This window comes from Diachasma alloeum, unplaced genomic scaffold, assembly GCF_001412515.2.
Source record: "Diachasma alloeum isolate Michigan unplaced genomic scaffold, Dall2.0 Dall_scaffold_00209, whole genome shotgun sequence".
NCBI classification, from domain to species: Eukaryota; Metazoa; Arthropoda; class Insecta; order Hymenoptera; family Braconidae; genus Diachasma; species Diachasma alloeum.
Window position 1 is genome coordinate 3,351 of NW_021680374.1, and position 16,297 is coordinate 19,647.

Consider the following 16,297-nt stretch of genomic DNA (forward strand, 5'->3'; position numbering starts at 1 on the left):
TTCTTTTCTGTTTATAGATAATGATCATCAACTTTTTTTAGCTATATTATGCTCTATTTTACTTACCTTTAACTTTTCTTCAAAAAGGGATGTCCAATGACCTGCTAACGAATTACAAACAATTCTATAGGGTCATTTGTTTGAAGATAGTTTTTTGTCGGCTAATAAGATACTGCTGGGGAGTCCCAATCCCACGAAAACGTCCCTTCCCCTCCCCCTCCCCCTTGCAGTCTACACAGGTTTTGTTTTTATTAGTATGGAAAGAATAACAAAAAAATGGCACCAGATGAACAGTGCAATATGGCACCATCTACACGTCTTTTGTAACAATATGTACAAAATTTGTAGACCTATCTGTTTTATCCACCTTAGATAACTACTTCAATATTATTGATAAATTTCTGTCCTAGTTTTTTCATCAGTGAGTGTTATAAGGATCTCAACGCAGCATGAAGGATTCAATTTAGAGAATCTTCTGAGATCTTTGAGAAAGGGTCCCTTTTAAGCTTCGCAAAGAGCACATTCGAAGATGTGATTTGGTATTTCAGCGTTCACTTCACAGGGACATACGTCCGAGGGGACAATATTAAATCTCAGAGACTATTTCGAGTAGAATTATGATTACATCCAAGTCTATTGACAGTCATAGTTTTCCTGCTCAGTTTCAGTTCCTCGAAACAAAGGTTTTCTGGACCCTGAGTAATAGTGTTTGAAATCATCTTTTCGTCTTGTTGAAGACAGGTATATCTTCAACTGACGGGCAACTGCTGCCACCGTCTCAGCAGTTGTGAAAGTTCCCGAGTATCTTGGGATTTATATATCGCACGAGTTTCGCACCCGCGATCTGTTTGTTTTCCACCGACCGCCGAGGTTTTCACATGTCAATTGATTCAGTATCCTTCCCTCGCGCTCCTGTGAACGCACAATCGAGGCGAACGCATCTCGTTAATTTATCGCAACCAAAGTAATCGTTGAGTTCTTATTTTAATGATTTGTAAATTACACAATCACATTTTTAATTACGATTTTTCAAACGGAGGGAGTAACAATGGGGATAAATCAGTCGAAAAATTCAAAGGTCTTGTGCCAGGCGCCACCCGCTGGAACTTTTTTCATGTGAGTTTGTATTTTCTTTTATTCAAACTGCGTTGACCGCATTCTCTTCCTCATTTACGGTCGGGAAATGACAGTTCTTAGCGGATACATTAGCGCGATATTTAAAGTCCGCAGTTGACAGTTCTGGACAACTAATAACAATCACGACCTCGCGAATGTATAATTAGTCGTAATTAGTCATGAGTATTAAAATTTCAAAATGGAAATCAGCTGTTCTGCAATGCCTCTGGTTTCCCATCAACTTCTGACTCATAATTCAACGGGAGGAAATTTTAAATTGCAGGGGATTTTTAATAACCTCGGGAATTATTCAAACTTCTAATAAGGACTCGAGTAGTTCGTCGGAGAATTCAATGCTAAATGAGGAAAACAAATATTGAGAATCAAGCGAAGCGGAGTGACTAACACTGTTATCGTGAAAAATAAAGCTAAACAGATCTCATGAAACACGAGAGTGATAACAAGCATAGAAAGATTATATTACATTGTCGTATAGAAATTCCTGCGGTGACTTCAAACATTTGCTTTAAAAAATTATCTAATATAAAAATCGAAATGTTAATTTATACTACTTTTATTCATGAAGATTGTATTTGTCAGGGGAAAAATTCTCTCGTAGAATTTCTATAGAAAATATCATAAGAATTAAAAATGCGATCAGTTCCCAAATTATGTGACTTCTAATTTTTTTCGAAATTGATGAAATGTGAATTTGACAAAATGCGAAAAATCGCTGGAGGTTGGGTTGAACCCACGACCCTTAGGTTTTGTGTCTGAGCCTTTACACAAATGGCTGTCCACAATTTCAACAATTTTAATTTCAAAAACTCATTAGAAATAAATAAATCGGAAATTTTCCGTGCACGCCATTCGCCGCTATCTCACCGTCATTGGTTTCCAGAACGCATGATAACCGGTAATATCAGCTGTTGAACAGCTGATCCGCTCCCAGCGCCACGTTTCAAATATAAATAGCGCTAGAACCGCCGACAAGTTCCAATAGTTCATTCCGTACAACGATTTTTTCCGATAGCAGACAAAAGACGCGATGATCACGTATTCCGATAGCCACGCCTTTTTATTCAGCAGCGAAGCGGTAAAACGGCTCAAGTTGATTTTTACTGTTGCCCGATTTTCAATGAATATCTCGGAATCTAAGGGAGTTAACAAAATTTTTGTCATGACCTTTTTTATGGCCCTTAATTCGCTCTACAAAAAAGGTTATTACGAAAATTTCGATATCTCTCTTAGATTCCGAGATATTCGTCGAAAACTCCGCTGAGGGTCAAGTCAACTTAAATCGTTTTGCCGCTTCGTTACTTATTTTCATTAGTAAAAAAAATTAGGGGTCAGCCGAGCGCGCTCCGGTTGTCGACAGCCCCCGCAACATCGCGCGATAATTGCAGAATCCTCGTCAGTTATCAGTGAATCGCTACGCGAGTCAGAGCCTCAAAATTGTGTAATTACGATTAACAATGTTTAATAGCGCTCTCTAATTAACTCAGATATGAGTAATTAGCAGCTGGAGTTCACTCTTGTTGATAACAATTAACGCGAGGGGGATGTGTTCGCGGAAATTTTTATTATTTAGTGCCCAATGTGGTGAGGTGTTACCGCGAAGAATAACAGAGTCGAGCTTTGTACGCAGAATACATTCTGTTTTCAGTGATCGAAGGTAGAGATTGATGCAACTAAACACACATTGTCGTCATAAATAAAAAATTGATGAAACAAAACATTTCGCGAACAATGAATCTACTTTGTGATTCAGACATTGAACTCATTGTATCAAAACACTTGTCTGCGTTATTGATGAGTTATCAGTGGATTAATTAATCATTGAGTCTTAATGATTGGAACTTCGTTCATGATTTTGCTAAATTAATGGTTTCAATGTTTTATATTATAAGACAAACAATAGTAATTAAATGATTGATAAGAATTAAAAGCTAATTATAAAATATAATTATTGAAGATTGAAATGAAATGTTGAAAATTAGAAAAATTCATTTTTCAAGACAATGATCATTCTCTGCCATGAAATATAATGATATTCTTTTTTATTTTACGTACGAAAAAATTTAATTGGAAAAGCTAGCGAAGTCGAGAGGAAATTCCATTGAATTTCTACGGAAAATGTCTAATAGAAATTATTTTATGAAAAAAATCAGTAGAATTAAAAAAAATGAGAACCCAGGATTTTCTATAGAAAATATCTCAACATGATAAATTCTAAACCGAAATTCAATTCCATCGATTTGCCCTATAGAATATTTTCCATTGAACATTTCTATTGAAAAAAATATGCACAAATAAACTGCGTGATTTTTAATAGATCACCTAAAAACTAATAGAAAGCTCTATAGCAATCCAATAGAATTCTATAGTTAATTCGCTAAAAAAAATTCTGAAATTTTTTCGTACGGCCTTAGCTTATTGTCCAAGCCCACTCCTATAGAATATTTCCCATTGAATATTTCTATTAAAAAAACACGCATAGATAACCTCCAGGATTTTTCAATAGATCACCCCAAAACTAATAGAAAGCCCTATAGAAACCCAATAAAATGCTATACCAAATTCACTAAATTTTTCTCTGAAATTTTGTCGAGCGCCTTTACCTCATTTTTTCAACCCTACTCCTATAGAATATTTTCCTATAGAACATTTTTCATTAAAAACTTCTAATGAAAAAAAAACGCACAAATAAACTGCGGATTTTTTTGTTAATCCGTTAAAATCTAGTAGAAAGCCCTATAAAAATCCAGTAAAATCCTACAGCAAATTCACTAAATTTTGCAATGCATTTTTTCGCACACCTTTATCTCATGTTTTCAAGCATGACTCTGCCAAATACGTCGCGCGTGCGCCCATCCCCACTCCACCAAAGACAGTCCATCCTATTGCATTAGCTAGTGCACAATGCCCCACTCCTCGTGGATGTGGGATGTGTGCGGTTGCAATTGACGGTTTATAGAGCGTCGGCGTGACTCCGACTCACTTATTGCTTCAGGGTAAAGGGTGACAGTCGTGCCGAGGACACCGGCAGAGCAACTCATACCGGAAGTAAAAGTCAAGTGAGGGATATGTCAAGTCTTGAGAGGGATAGATTGGGCCAGCCCGGCCCAGGGGATGCCATCACCCCTAACCTCGTCCGGGGACTCGATCACATCCGGAATCCACAGCTGAATAAGGTAGGAGTAAGGAGGAGGATTTTTATTTTCAAAATTTTATTCATTTTCGTCATTTTATTCATCTATTTTGTTTTTTCATCAATTTTTTTCTTCATTAATTTTTTTTCTCGACATTTAAATTTCCCTGTCATTTTGATTGTTTCGGAGATGTGCAACAAGTTGTTTCCGAGTCTTAATCTCAGTCGTAATCACTCAAATTACTTTCACTCGGAGCTGCACCTCAGGTGCACTTGGCCTTGATGAGAAATAGTAGGAATTGCGTCATGCGTGCGAAATCATCCGAGAAATCATCCAAGCGCGATGAAAATTCATCGGATCGCCCGATATTTTTTTATTTATTCATTTCTGGTGTTACTAACGGCTTCTTTGTTATCCACCTATGTGGCCTCCTCTCCTTAATAATTAGATAACATTAATTCCACATAAAATTTCTTCTAAATTCATATTTTCAGTCAATTTAATTCTGTTTTAATCAGTTAGGATTAGTTAGGATCTTCCGGTAATTTTTCAGTCATAATTTTTGCCGCAAAGTTATTCTGCATCGATTCGTTCTATTTTTACGGGCGACACATGACACGCAGAGTCATGGAAACATCAAGGGGAAACTTCGGGGGACAAAAATTTTGCGCCAAATGTGAGAATGCAATTTCAGTGGAATTAATCGGGGAATGGGTGAGGTTTGCTGCGGTTCATTGGAATATTCAGACGCGATGACGAGCATTGACAAGCCCCTCATGTTTTACTCATCGTCTAGCCGGTTTTCGAATCGAAATACACGGTGACAGTGTTATCTCGCGAGGTGCCCTCTTCACGCGGGGTTGGGACGCGGTTTCCTGCATTTTCACCGCGAGTTATGCCTGAACTTTGGTCGTGATTGAATCGTAATGAGGGGATTCGCGATGCAAAGATCATGCGGGTTTTCTTGTTGATATTGGATTTTTGTGAGGGAATTTGCAGGGAAAGTGAGAGGGGGGAGTTAATGAGAGGAATTCGATAATTTAAATAATTTTAATAATGGTAATTTGAATTCTTCAATTGGCTATGAATTTAATTATTGAGAATATAGAATTGTAAATTGACTATTGGGGAAATATTCATAAATTTTGTAAAAGGGATTTTCGATTAGCGAAATAATCGTCAGTCCTCTAACTCAATTATTGGTGGGTAAAATAATTCGGATTTTAGATATTTATGGTATTCCTATTTTTCTCTAGAACCACTTGTTATCCACATAATTCGATTTTCCTACACGTTTCCATCTCTCCCCTAAATTACCCTCCAAGCCTCAAAATTATAACCGGAAGTGAAGGAGAAAAGCAGGTCAGTTTACCGGTCCCAAGGAGAAACCTCCCTCTCTACTAAATTCCCACCGTCCACAAACCGAATTATTTTCCAAAATATTAAAAAAAAAAATTTCAAAATAATTCTTAATTATTTTCCAAAATAATTCTAAAATAGTATATTTCCCTCGCCTTCTTCTCGAGTGGTAATCTGCACGTGGGCACGACTCCTTTATTTTACCTCCCCCCGCGAAGCGGGAGGAAAATGTGTCCTTTCCGCCCGCCGTGGCGAAAAAATAATTTTTCAAAATAATTCTCAAAAAATAATTCTTTAAAATCAATTTTGAAAAAAAAATTGCATTGAAGATTGACCTCCAGCCCCCACATTGTCTCCATCTCCTCCCAAGCTATTGACAATGCCCTGAAAAAAAAATAGATTACCGTCGTGTGCATGTAAACGACTCCTCATCCATAATACATAGTCCTCCAGAAAGACAAACATCGCTGGGGTTTCCTTCGGCTATCGATCGCTGAGGTTTGTCCCTTGAACCCAGTGTTGAAGAAAGCAGCTCAGAACCCCACGGCAACGGTATCCACGGGCGTTTGTTGTCATGGGGGTGGTTGGTACACTGTAAAGTGCCAAATGAACGAGGGGTGGGCGGATTATATCATACTTGCATTGGAACCCATGAAATGGTGCAGGTGAGTTGGGAAAGTGGAGGCCATGGAGAAGGATTGGTGGACATTCGTGCCCAAAGAGAGCACCTGGATGATCATTCCTGAGGCTCTATTGGCTGTTGATGGAAGGGTATCGTTCATTTACATCATCAGATTCATTAATTCATTCATTTCATTAATTTTTATTCATTGATTAATCATTCGGTGCGGCCGCTTTATGTTGCTCATTCATTCTTTTACTCAAATAATTGATTATCATTGCCGGATCACCCAATTTGTAATGGAGAAAATCTCTATTCTGGAAGCATTTTCAATACTTCGAAATTTAATAATTAATTTAATAATTAATTTACATATAATTTTTTAAATTTTATTTACATAATTAATTTAATGTGTTCGTCTACTAATTGATTGTTTCGATCATTCCTTGCGGCAAATCGATTGAAATCAACAGCTCAAATGTGTATTCTCATGTCTCCTGTCCGTTTCACTAATTATTTCGATCATTCGTTGTCTAGAAAAAATTTTAAAACCACGGAAAGTATCGGAAATTCATGTCAGAATACTCTTTTAATGCTTTCCGATTTGCATTCCGTAACGAGAAAATAATGCGCAATTTCCCTAGTGTCTCCTAGCCTCAGGGATATTTAAATTATATTATACTTGCATTGAAACCCATGTATCGTTCATTTAAATCAGAAATTCATTAATTTATTCATTACACTAATTTTTATTCATTCATTCAGTAGCGATGTGGTAAAACGGTTTAAGTCGATTCATGTCCCAGTTGAGTTTTTCAAGAATATTTCCAAATCTAAGAGAGATAGCGAAATTTTCGTAACCACATTTGTTGTAGCTCTTAATCGGCTCTACAAAAAAGTTTATAACAAAAATTTTGCCATCTCCCTTGGATTCCGAGCTATTCGGGGAAAACTGGCCAATAGTCAAAATTGACTTGTACCGTTTTACCACTTCGCTACTGAATTAATCATTTGTGGCGGCAAATCGATTAAAATCAATAGCTCAAATATGTATTTTCATGTCTCCTGTCCGTTGCATTAACTATTTCACTCATTAATTTTCTAGAAAAATTTTCAAAACCATGGGAAGTACCGGAAAATTATGTCGTAACGCTCTTTTAATACTTTCCGATTTGTATCCCGTAACGAGAAAATAATGTGCAATTTCCCTAGTGTCTCCTAGCCTCAGGGATATTTAAATTTCATTATATTTGCATTGAAACCCCTGCATTCGGCCTCATGGATCGTTCATTCACATCAGAAATTCATTAATTTATTCATTTCATTAATTTTCATTCGTTGATTAATTATTCGTTGAAAAAATCGGGTGAAATGAACAGCGTTAAACACTTATTTTCATGTCTTTCATTCTCTACAAAATTTTCAAACCCATAAAAAGCATTGGAAATTCATGTCGTAATGCCCTTTTAATGTATTCTCCCCTAACGAGAAAATAATGAGTAATTTTCCTCGTATGTCCAAGCCTCAGGGGCATCGACTCCCTCGGGCACTTAACAGGGAAATGCATAATTCCGACGACTCTTGATACCTGATGGTGTAATTGTCCTTGAAGATCACCCGAGTCGTGACTAATTATTACCCGAACGTCAGCAGAGATGACCTCTCGCACGTAGGCCAGGGCGCCCGTTCTTCAGGTTACCAAGTTTTAAAAATCCCGTGTTTTCTTTGCTCGCGTCCTCCAGGCGTGACTTTCATTCTCGGAAGAAAGGCTTAATTGCGGAGTTGAGGAAAGAAAGTGCTGCGGAATTCTTTTGCGTCATCAAGAAATGGAAAACCACGGATTTAGGATATCCGAGGACTTTAGACGTTGAAAAAAAATTTTAATCTGAATCAACATTGCGACCTCTTTCCTTCACAAAATTAATTCGAGAGGTGGTTTATAATGGTTTGAAGTACGTTTTTAAATAATTTTTGGAATCTCAGAAGACAAATCATGTTCAGAATTTCATCAGAAATAAATTACATGAGAGAAATAAAAGGTTCAGATAATTTTCATAATTCATTAATAAATTATCAAATAGAAGAGAATGTTTTTTAAGAAAAAAACATTTTTAATGACTAATTATCGATGAATTTCATGGAATTTTTTTCACTTAATTAAATTTAAAAAATTGATATTTCTTTTTTTTAAATTCTGTGCATTAAAAAAAATCATTAGGATAATTGAGCTATTATCAAAAGACAATGTATGCAATATTCCGTCAATGGAGCCTTTTATTCTAAAACTATTCAAAATATTTGCAAATAGTTAAATAATTCCGGAAATCCCAGAAAAAAATTCATATTCAGAATTTCGTCAGAGATTGCTGAAATTGAAGAATTAAAATTTCCGAAGGTTTAAACAATTTTCATAATTCTTTCATAAGTTATAAAATAGGAAAGAATGTTACAAAAAAATTATTTGCAATGAGAAATTCTCTAAATCAACGAATTTCAGTAAATTTCTCTCAATTAAATTTACAAATTTGATATCCTTTCTTTTGAAAGTTTCTGTATTAACGGACATCATTACGATAATTGATTACTCTCAAAGGACAATAAAGAGTTCCTTACGGCTGCAATATTCCGTTCAATAGAGCGAGCTCGACTACACAGGAGCCACCGGGGTTTGAATCGATCGAGACGGCTCCGTCAAATCACTCGACGGAAAAGTACCGCCTGCTCTCTCCTTCTCACTTCCCCTTCTCTATTATTCCGTCAATTGACTCGAGAGCGAAAGCTGCGGGCATTTCGACCACTGAGTCATATCCATTTCTTTCGTCAGATAAACCGTGGAAAAACCCCTGGCCCGAGTATTTTTTAAAAAATACGTGGCCACAGAGTTCGAGAGTTCACAATTCAATCTAAAGTCCAGTCCATATCCTGTTTTGGAGGCTTTTGAGGAAATGGTTATGACCAAAATGGGGTCTCACTCACTGCATTTCAATTGATTAAACTGTTTTTTCCGTTTATAAATCCTTGAATTATTATTCACGAAAAATAATAAGCGAAATATTTTCATAATCTATTTAAAAAGTCGAATTGATTTCGCATTTTTATTTGCAATAAAACGTTGATTATTTCGTAAATTCTGAATAGCTAGAAATATTTGAATACTGCCAATAAAAATTTTAATTGAAGCCTGCGCACTTGAATTAATTGACAAATTAATTCCGAGAGTTTATTATGATAGAGTTTATTACTCAATAAATAACATAAATATGCGGAAGGAAAGGTTTCAATAATTTCAGTTTGAATCCAGTTCATATCCTGTTTTGGAGGCGTTTAAGGAAATGATTATGACCAAAATGGGGCCTCAGCCACTGCATTTCAATTGATTAAACTGTTTTTTCCGCTTATCAATCCATGAAAAATATACGCAGCGAAATATTTTCATAAACTATTTAAAAAGTCGAATTGTTTCCGCATTTTTATTTGCAATAAAACGTTCATTATTTCATAAATTATGAATAGCTAGAAATATTTGAATCCTGCCAATAAAAATTTCGAAATTTTGAATTACAGTTAAATTTGGAATACGTCAATTGTTAATATTACTCACCAATTTTTTTATTTTAAAAAATAACCATCAATTAAAATTTTCAAATTATGAATTATTTTATCAACCAATAATTGAGAAATCAAATAACCAATTATTACATTAATTTTCAAAATTCAATTACGGTAAATAAATCTAAATTACTATTATTATTTATTTACCTATCTCGTAGGGGTAAACTCCCTATGACAGGACCAGGTTCCAATACATACAAAATACAAAAGAAATCTAAATTACTATAAAGTGCAACTTCTCATAATATTACTAAAAGTAATGATTGATGCCGACCTATGGCAACCACTTCATTTCAATTGATCTAACCATTTTGCATTTTTATTTGGAATAAAACGTTGACTATTTCATAAATTATATGAATAGGTGCAAATATTTTAATACTGCCAATCAAAATTTTAATTAAAGCCTGCGCATTTGAATTAATTAACAAATTAATTCAGGGAATTTAATAGAGCTCATTACGCAGTAAATAACATGAATATGCGGGACGAAACGTTTCGATAATTTCAGTTCAAATTTCATTAAATTTCATGAATGACAAAAAAATTTAATCGAGTGAATTCCCAATTAGTCAGCTGTTCCGTACCGCAAACTGGGTCAGGAGAGAGAGACTCGCGCGTCAACGCAAGCGTGAAGTAGATACGGATCCAGAGAAAGGCATTAAACTTGAGTAACAGGTGTATCTCGCAATCCTCAAGTAGTGATTGCAACCGCCAATTCCGGCTGTTTTTTAAGAATCCGAATTACTGAGACTCCGTGCCGCCGTTTGTCACCGTCACTCGTGCTCCATTGAGATCTAATTTCTCATTTGCGATTAGGAGAGTGAAGGCTACTCTTGGGTGACGGTCATGAGCGCAGACAGGCCGAGTGCACTGCTAGACTTTTTTCTTGAATCATCAAGATACTTCCTTATCTGCAGGCCATACTTTGAGCGGAGAGGTCACTTAATTGTGATTGAAAAACATTTTATCGTGAATTCATATCAGGAGATATCGACATTGAACTAAAAAACAGAAAAATTGATTTGATGATGTAGCAAAAATTAATAGAAAAAAGTCAATGGATTTCATTTCGATTTTATTTGATTTATTTACTTGTGATTTTAAAAATTAATTCTATCGGAAATTCGTATCAGAAGATATCGATATTGAATTAAAAAACAGAAAAATTATTTTGATGACGGGAAAAAAATTGTTAGAGAAAAGTCAATAGATTTTATTTTATTTATTTAACTGTGATTAAAAAAATTAATTTTATCGTGAAATCATATCAGAAGGAAAACAAGAATTATTTTATTATATAAAAAACAATAATAGAGAAAAATCAATAGATTTCATTGTTTGTACGAGTTATTCTAAAATCTTGGGCATAGGATCATTCCTTTAGTTTTTCCTTACGAACTGAAAGAAAAATACTTCGTAAAATTCGTCTCCGAGAGAAAATCAACATTTCTAACGTTAAAATTCTCCTAGAACTCAATAGAAATCCCATAAAAATCAAATAGAATTTTCATTTCGATTTTATTTTCTCCTCGACTGAACCATTGAATGATATTTCATTATTCAATCTAATCACAAATAAATCTCCAGCTCCTCCACTCAATCCTCACCTTGTACCGATTATCAGTCCTTTCAAAAAGCCCGGAGGCTCACAATTCACTATCCCTCGTTCTCCCGATGGAAATCCAGGGTCCTTGTGCCACATGCACTCTCAGAAAATAAAAGAAGGGTTCTCCAAAATTCACAATTACGCCTCCATCAGCCTGCGTTTTACATAATGACTCGGAGTTGTTATTGATCTCCGCAAGCCTTGAGGCGACCTCGACTACAGTCAAGGTCAGGGGACAGTCGGCTCTTAATGTTTTGCGATGCAAAAAAATCGTCTGCTCTCATCTCGCGCTATTCAATCTGATGTTATTCAATCAGCGGTTTTGTATTTCTTCAGGGAATGGCCTTCACTATTGAGGAGAGACAGACTCTGGGGATTCATGGACTCCTTCCGGCTGCGGTGAAGACTCAGGAAGAACAGCTGGAACTTTGCCGACTTAATCTGGACAGATACACCGATGATCTGTCGAAATATATTTATCTCACCGGCCTATTAGTGAGTGCAATTCAACAAAAAAAAATATATAAATTTTTTTATTGCTGGATGTGAAAATTGGATAATACATATTTTTTTATTTCGACGAATAACGGAGAATTCTTGATTAATTCTCTGACTCCTGGATTTTTTATTTTTTTTAATGAAAAAAATTGGATGTGTTTTTAAATTAAATTTCCATCTCATTAAATTTGGGATTTTGATTGAAATTTAATGTAAAAGATTTTTTAGTGTCCAATGGACACTATTTTATAGAAAAAATCAGTAAAAATTGAATTTTCTTTTCGACATTTCTTGAGGTGAATTTTCCAAGTCGTTTCCACTTTTTTTTCTCGTCTATTCATTAGAACAAATCAACCAAAAAAAATTTTGAAACTTTAATTCTATGATTCTAATGATTTGTTCTCTGGAATATTTTCCGATGGACGTTTTTAATTTTTTTGTACTTGATATTTAATTATTTCAATTATAAAAAATCACGCAACAACAAATTATGTTCTCCCCCCACAGGACAGAAACGAGCGACTGTTCTATCGCCTCCTGGGCGAGAATGTTGAGAAGATGATGCCCCTGGTGTACACCCCAACAGTGGGCCTCGCCTGTCAGAAATTCGGGCTGATCTACAGAAGACCCCGAGGTCTCTTCATCAGCGTCCACGACAAGGGGCACGTATACGAGGTATTCACTCAACTTCTTACGAGTTTTTTGTGTTTTTTCCCTTTTTCCCGTTTTATTAATTTGTCAAATTACTGTTATTATCATTTGTTTATTGCTTTCGAATGGGATTTTGATTTTGGCGTCACGAGTTCGAGGATGTTATTTTTAAACCATAGTTGGATATATGGAAAATTAATTACATCAATATTCAGGGGGGCCAATATTTAGGGAAAGATAAAAAATTTTAACGTTGGGGCAATATTAGATGTTACTGTTGAGGCACATGCACGACAAAATTTAATAAAAAAACCTGACGAATTTGCTAGAAAATTCTATTGAATTTCTACTGAACTTTCTATTAGTTTTTGACCGATTCTATGGAGATGTTCAATAGAAAAAGTCAATAGAATTCGATTTTTCTATACAACTTATTCTCTTCAGATATTTCATATAGCTCAAATTTTCTAATTTTTTTTTTTCCATTTTATTTTTCACTTCTGTTCATCAAGTAAATCAAACAGAAGAAATTCGAAAATTTGAACCGAGAAAATTCTATAAAAAATACCTCAGCAGAATAAGTCGTATGGAAAACTCAAATCCTTTTGACTTTCTCTATAAAATATTTTCTATTCAACAGTTCCATAGAAGTCCAATGAATGCGCTATTTTTTTCTATCAAATTTTTTCACACGTGCAGCGTTGAATTTAATGAATCACTGAATTCAATTTAAAATACATCGGCAGAGAAATTCCATTCTGAAGCATATTCCTAATTTATTACCAAAATTCCTAATTGAATTCCTAATTAATTCCTTATTTATTGACTATGTTGTGACAAAAGGGATTCTCCAATTTCTTTTTTTCAATCTACATGAGTCCCATTATCATCCTCGCATATTTCAGGTAGTGAAGAATTGGCCAGAGCACGATGTCCGAGCTGTCGTGGTGACCGATGGCGAGAGAATTCTGGGTCTCGGTGACCTCGGTGCCCACGGTATGGGCATTCCCATCGGCAAATTATCCCTGTACACAGCACTCGCTGGTATCAAACCCCACCAGTGTCTTCCCATCACCCTGGACGTTGGGACCAACAATCAGACCTTCCTGGAGGACCCCCTCTACATCGGGCACAAGCACAGACGTGTCACTGGGCAGGAGTACGACGAGTTCCTGGACGAGTTCATGCGGGCGATCGTCATGCGTTATGGACAGAACACGTTGATACAGTTCGAGGACTTTGGGAACTCCAATGCCTTCAGGCTCCTCCAGAAATACAGGGATGGGTACTGCACGTTCAATGATGATATCCAGGGGACTGCGTCCGTCGCTGTCGCTGGACTAAAGGCTTCCCTCAGGGTTACCAATACCAAACTGTCGGATAATACTATTGTGTTCCAAGGGGCTGGAGAGGTAATATTTGCAGGATTCATTAAACTCCACGTGTTTGTCGATGCGAGACAATTTGAAAGAAAAATAATTTGGGATTTTTTCCCAAAAACAATTGTTGGGTGAATTCGATAGTTAGGGGGATGGGAAGAATTCACTTTTTCAGTTTAGGAATTTTGGAAATTTTAAATAATTTCGCCATTGGAGTATTCCTTATTTTAGAGAATTAATATTTAATAAAATATGGAAAGAACGGCTTCGTTATATCGCTAAATTCAGAAATATTAATTTGTTTAAGAATAAGAATTATAAGAATAAGAATCTTTAAGAATTCACTTTTTTCAGTTTATGAAATTTAGAAATTTCAATTATTTATCGGTCATCTGGAGAACGACTGTTTAGGAAAGAAAACAGCAAAAAATTCCCAACAATAAATTCTTCTGATAATCCTTCCCTAACACGACGTGGAAAATGGACTCACAATTAATGCTATTAGTAATTCTTTCGATATGTTTGTCCATGTTCCCTTCCTCTAAAGCCCGAGAAATTTCCGAAAAGTAAAATAAACAAATAACTAAAAAAGCCTTTTTTGTGGCTGAAAAAAAATCTCAAAAGTTTCGATATTCCCCCTCAATGAATAACGAATTCGCATCCAAATAAATAATTCCCTCATCTTCAAAGGCTGCCCTGGGGATCGCAGGCCTCTGCGTAATGGCAATGATGAAAGAGGGAGTGTCCGAGCAAGAGGCGACCAACAAGATCTGGATGGTGGACTCAAAAGGGCTGATAGTGAAGAACCGTCCGTCTGGGGGTGTGACAGAGCATAAGGCTCGCTTCGCCCGGGACCAGGAGCCCATCGACACTCTGGCGCAGGTGGTGAAAGGGGCGAGACCCACAGTACTGATAGGAGCCGCCGCCATCGGCGGAGCATTCACCAAGGAGATCCTCGAGGACATGGGGGACTTCAACGAGAGGCCCATCATCTTCGCCCTCAGCAACCCAACGAGCAAGGCCGAGTGCACCGCCGAGGAGGCCTACACCGCCACCAAAGGACGCGCCATATTCGCCAGTGGATCGCCCTTCGATCCAGTCACCGTCAACGGGAAGACTTATCACCCTGGACAGGGCAACAACAGCTACATCTTCCCGGGGATTGCTCTGGGGGTCATCTGCGCTGGCATGAAAACCATTCCCGAGGAGACTTTCCTCATTGCGGCGAATGCCCTCGCGGACATTGTCACCGATGCTGATTTGGACTCGGGAAATCTTTATCCACCACTCCAGGATATCCAGAAGTGTTCCACTAAAATTGCGGTCGAGGTCATGGCTTATGCGTACAGAGAATGTAAGTTCAACTTGAGAAATAATTCGTCAATCGAAGGAGAATTTTTGGTTCATGCAATGTCAATAGATTTTTATTTTTTATTCAATATTTCCTGTTGTTATTTTTTTAATAATTATATTATATTACATATATTGTAATATAATAATATAATTTTATAATATATAATACAATATAATTATATAATTCCCATTTTTTAATAATAATATATATTACAAAATATATTATATATATTATATAATTATAAAAATAAATATAATATATTTTGTTATATTTTTGGGGAGAATATTTAAGATAATAAATTAAGATTTGTTATTTAAATCAGTAAAAAAAACCGTGGAATTTCCGAAATAAATTCAAAATACCTCTTCCTCTCGATTTTTCTCGAAATTTTTTCATCAGTCGTCGACGTCAAGAAATCGGAACGTAAGATATATGAATTGATATTATGAAATAAGTAATTATTATTGGTAAGGAACGAATAATTATTTTGATACTTATGTGTTTGCAGCTTTAGCGACTGTCCACCCAGAACCAGCAAACTACGAAGACTTCATAAAAGCACAACTTTATGACACGACTTACAAAACAGCCCTGCCAGTCACCTACTCATGGCCCAAACTCTGAGTACAATTTTTTCCAACTCACTCACGATGAACGCCTCTTGGTTCCCCGAGACTCATCAAACTCCCCGAGTTTTTGTGATTTTTTATTGAATAATGGAGTATTTAAACATGATAACGAAAGTATGAGGATAAGTTTAAGGAAATTCTAGATGGTGATACACTTATTTATGTTGTACAAAATGGAATAAATATATCAACTATTTGTTGAAGAGAGCATTATATCTGGAATTTAGTCATTACCCCTCAATTTTCCCATTGATGAGGCAAAATAATACGAAAAACAATCCATTCTTTTGGTAATTAAAATTAAAAAATTGGATAG

The 16,297-nt window shown here is 35.9% G+C and overlaps 1 protein-coding gene across 2 annotated transcripts; it reads left to right on the plus strand.

Moving 5' to 3' along the window:
- The first annotated feature begins 864 nt into the window (after window positions 1-864).
- On the plus strand, window positions 865-16,194 carry LOC107036524 (NADP-dependent malic enzyme). Of its 2 annotated transcripts, XM_015254547.1 has the most exons (8): window positions 2,141-2,212; window positions 2,463-2,791; window positions 4,130-4,310; window positions 11,807-11,965; window positions 12,476-12,643; window positions 13,525-14,031; window positions 14,689-15,352; window positions 15,861-16,194. In XM_015254547.1, exons 2-8 carry the CDS (start codon window positions 2,679-2,681, stop codon window positions 15,974-15,976), a joined length of 1,908 nt encoding a protein of 635 aa, XP_015110033.1. In that variant the 5' UTR covers window positions 2,141-2,212; window positions 2,463-2,678; the 3' UTR covers window positions 15,977-16,194. The 2 variants fall into 2 exon arrangements, with proteins under 2 accessions (XP_015110034.1, XP_015110033.1); XM_015254548.1 differs by lacking the exons at window positions 2,141-2,212; window positions 2,463-2,791 and adding an exon at window positions 865-1,116.
- Window positions 16,195-16,297: the final 103 nt, after the last annotated feature.

Coding starts and splice junctions, on each gene's coding strand:
- LOC107036524 (XM_015254547.1), top strand. CDS start 2,679: ATGTGTTCGCGGAAATTTTTATTATTTAGTGCCCAATGTGGTGAGGTG. Junction 2,792..4,129: donor TCTGTTTTCAGTGATCGAAG/GTAGAGATTGAT, acceptor TTATTGCTTCAG/GGTAAAGGGTGACAGTCGTG. Junction 15,353..15,860: donor GGCTTATGCGTACAGAGAAT/GTAAGTTCAACT, acceptor ATGTGTTTGCAG/CTTTAGCGACTGTCCACCCA.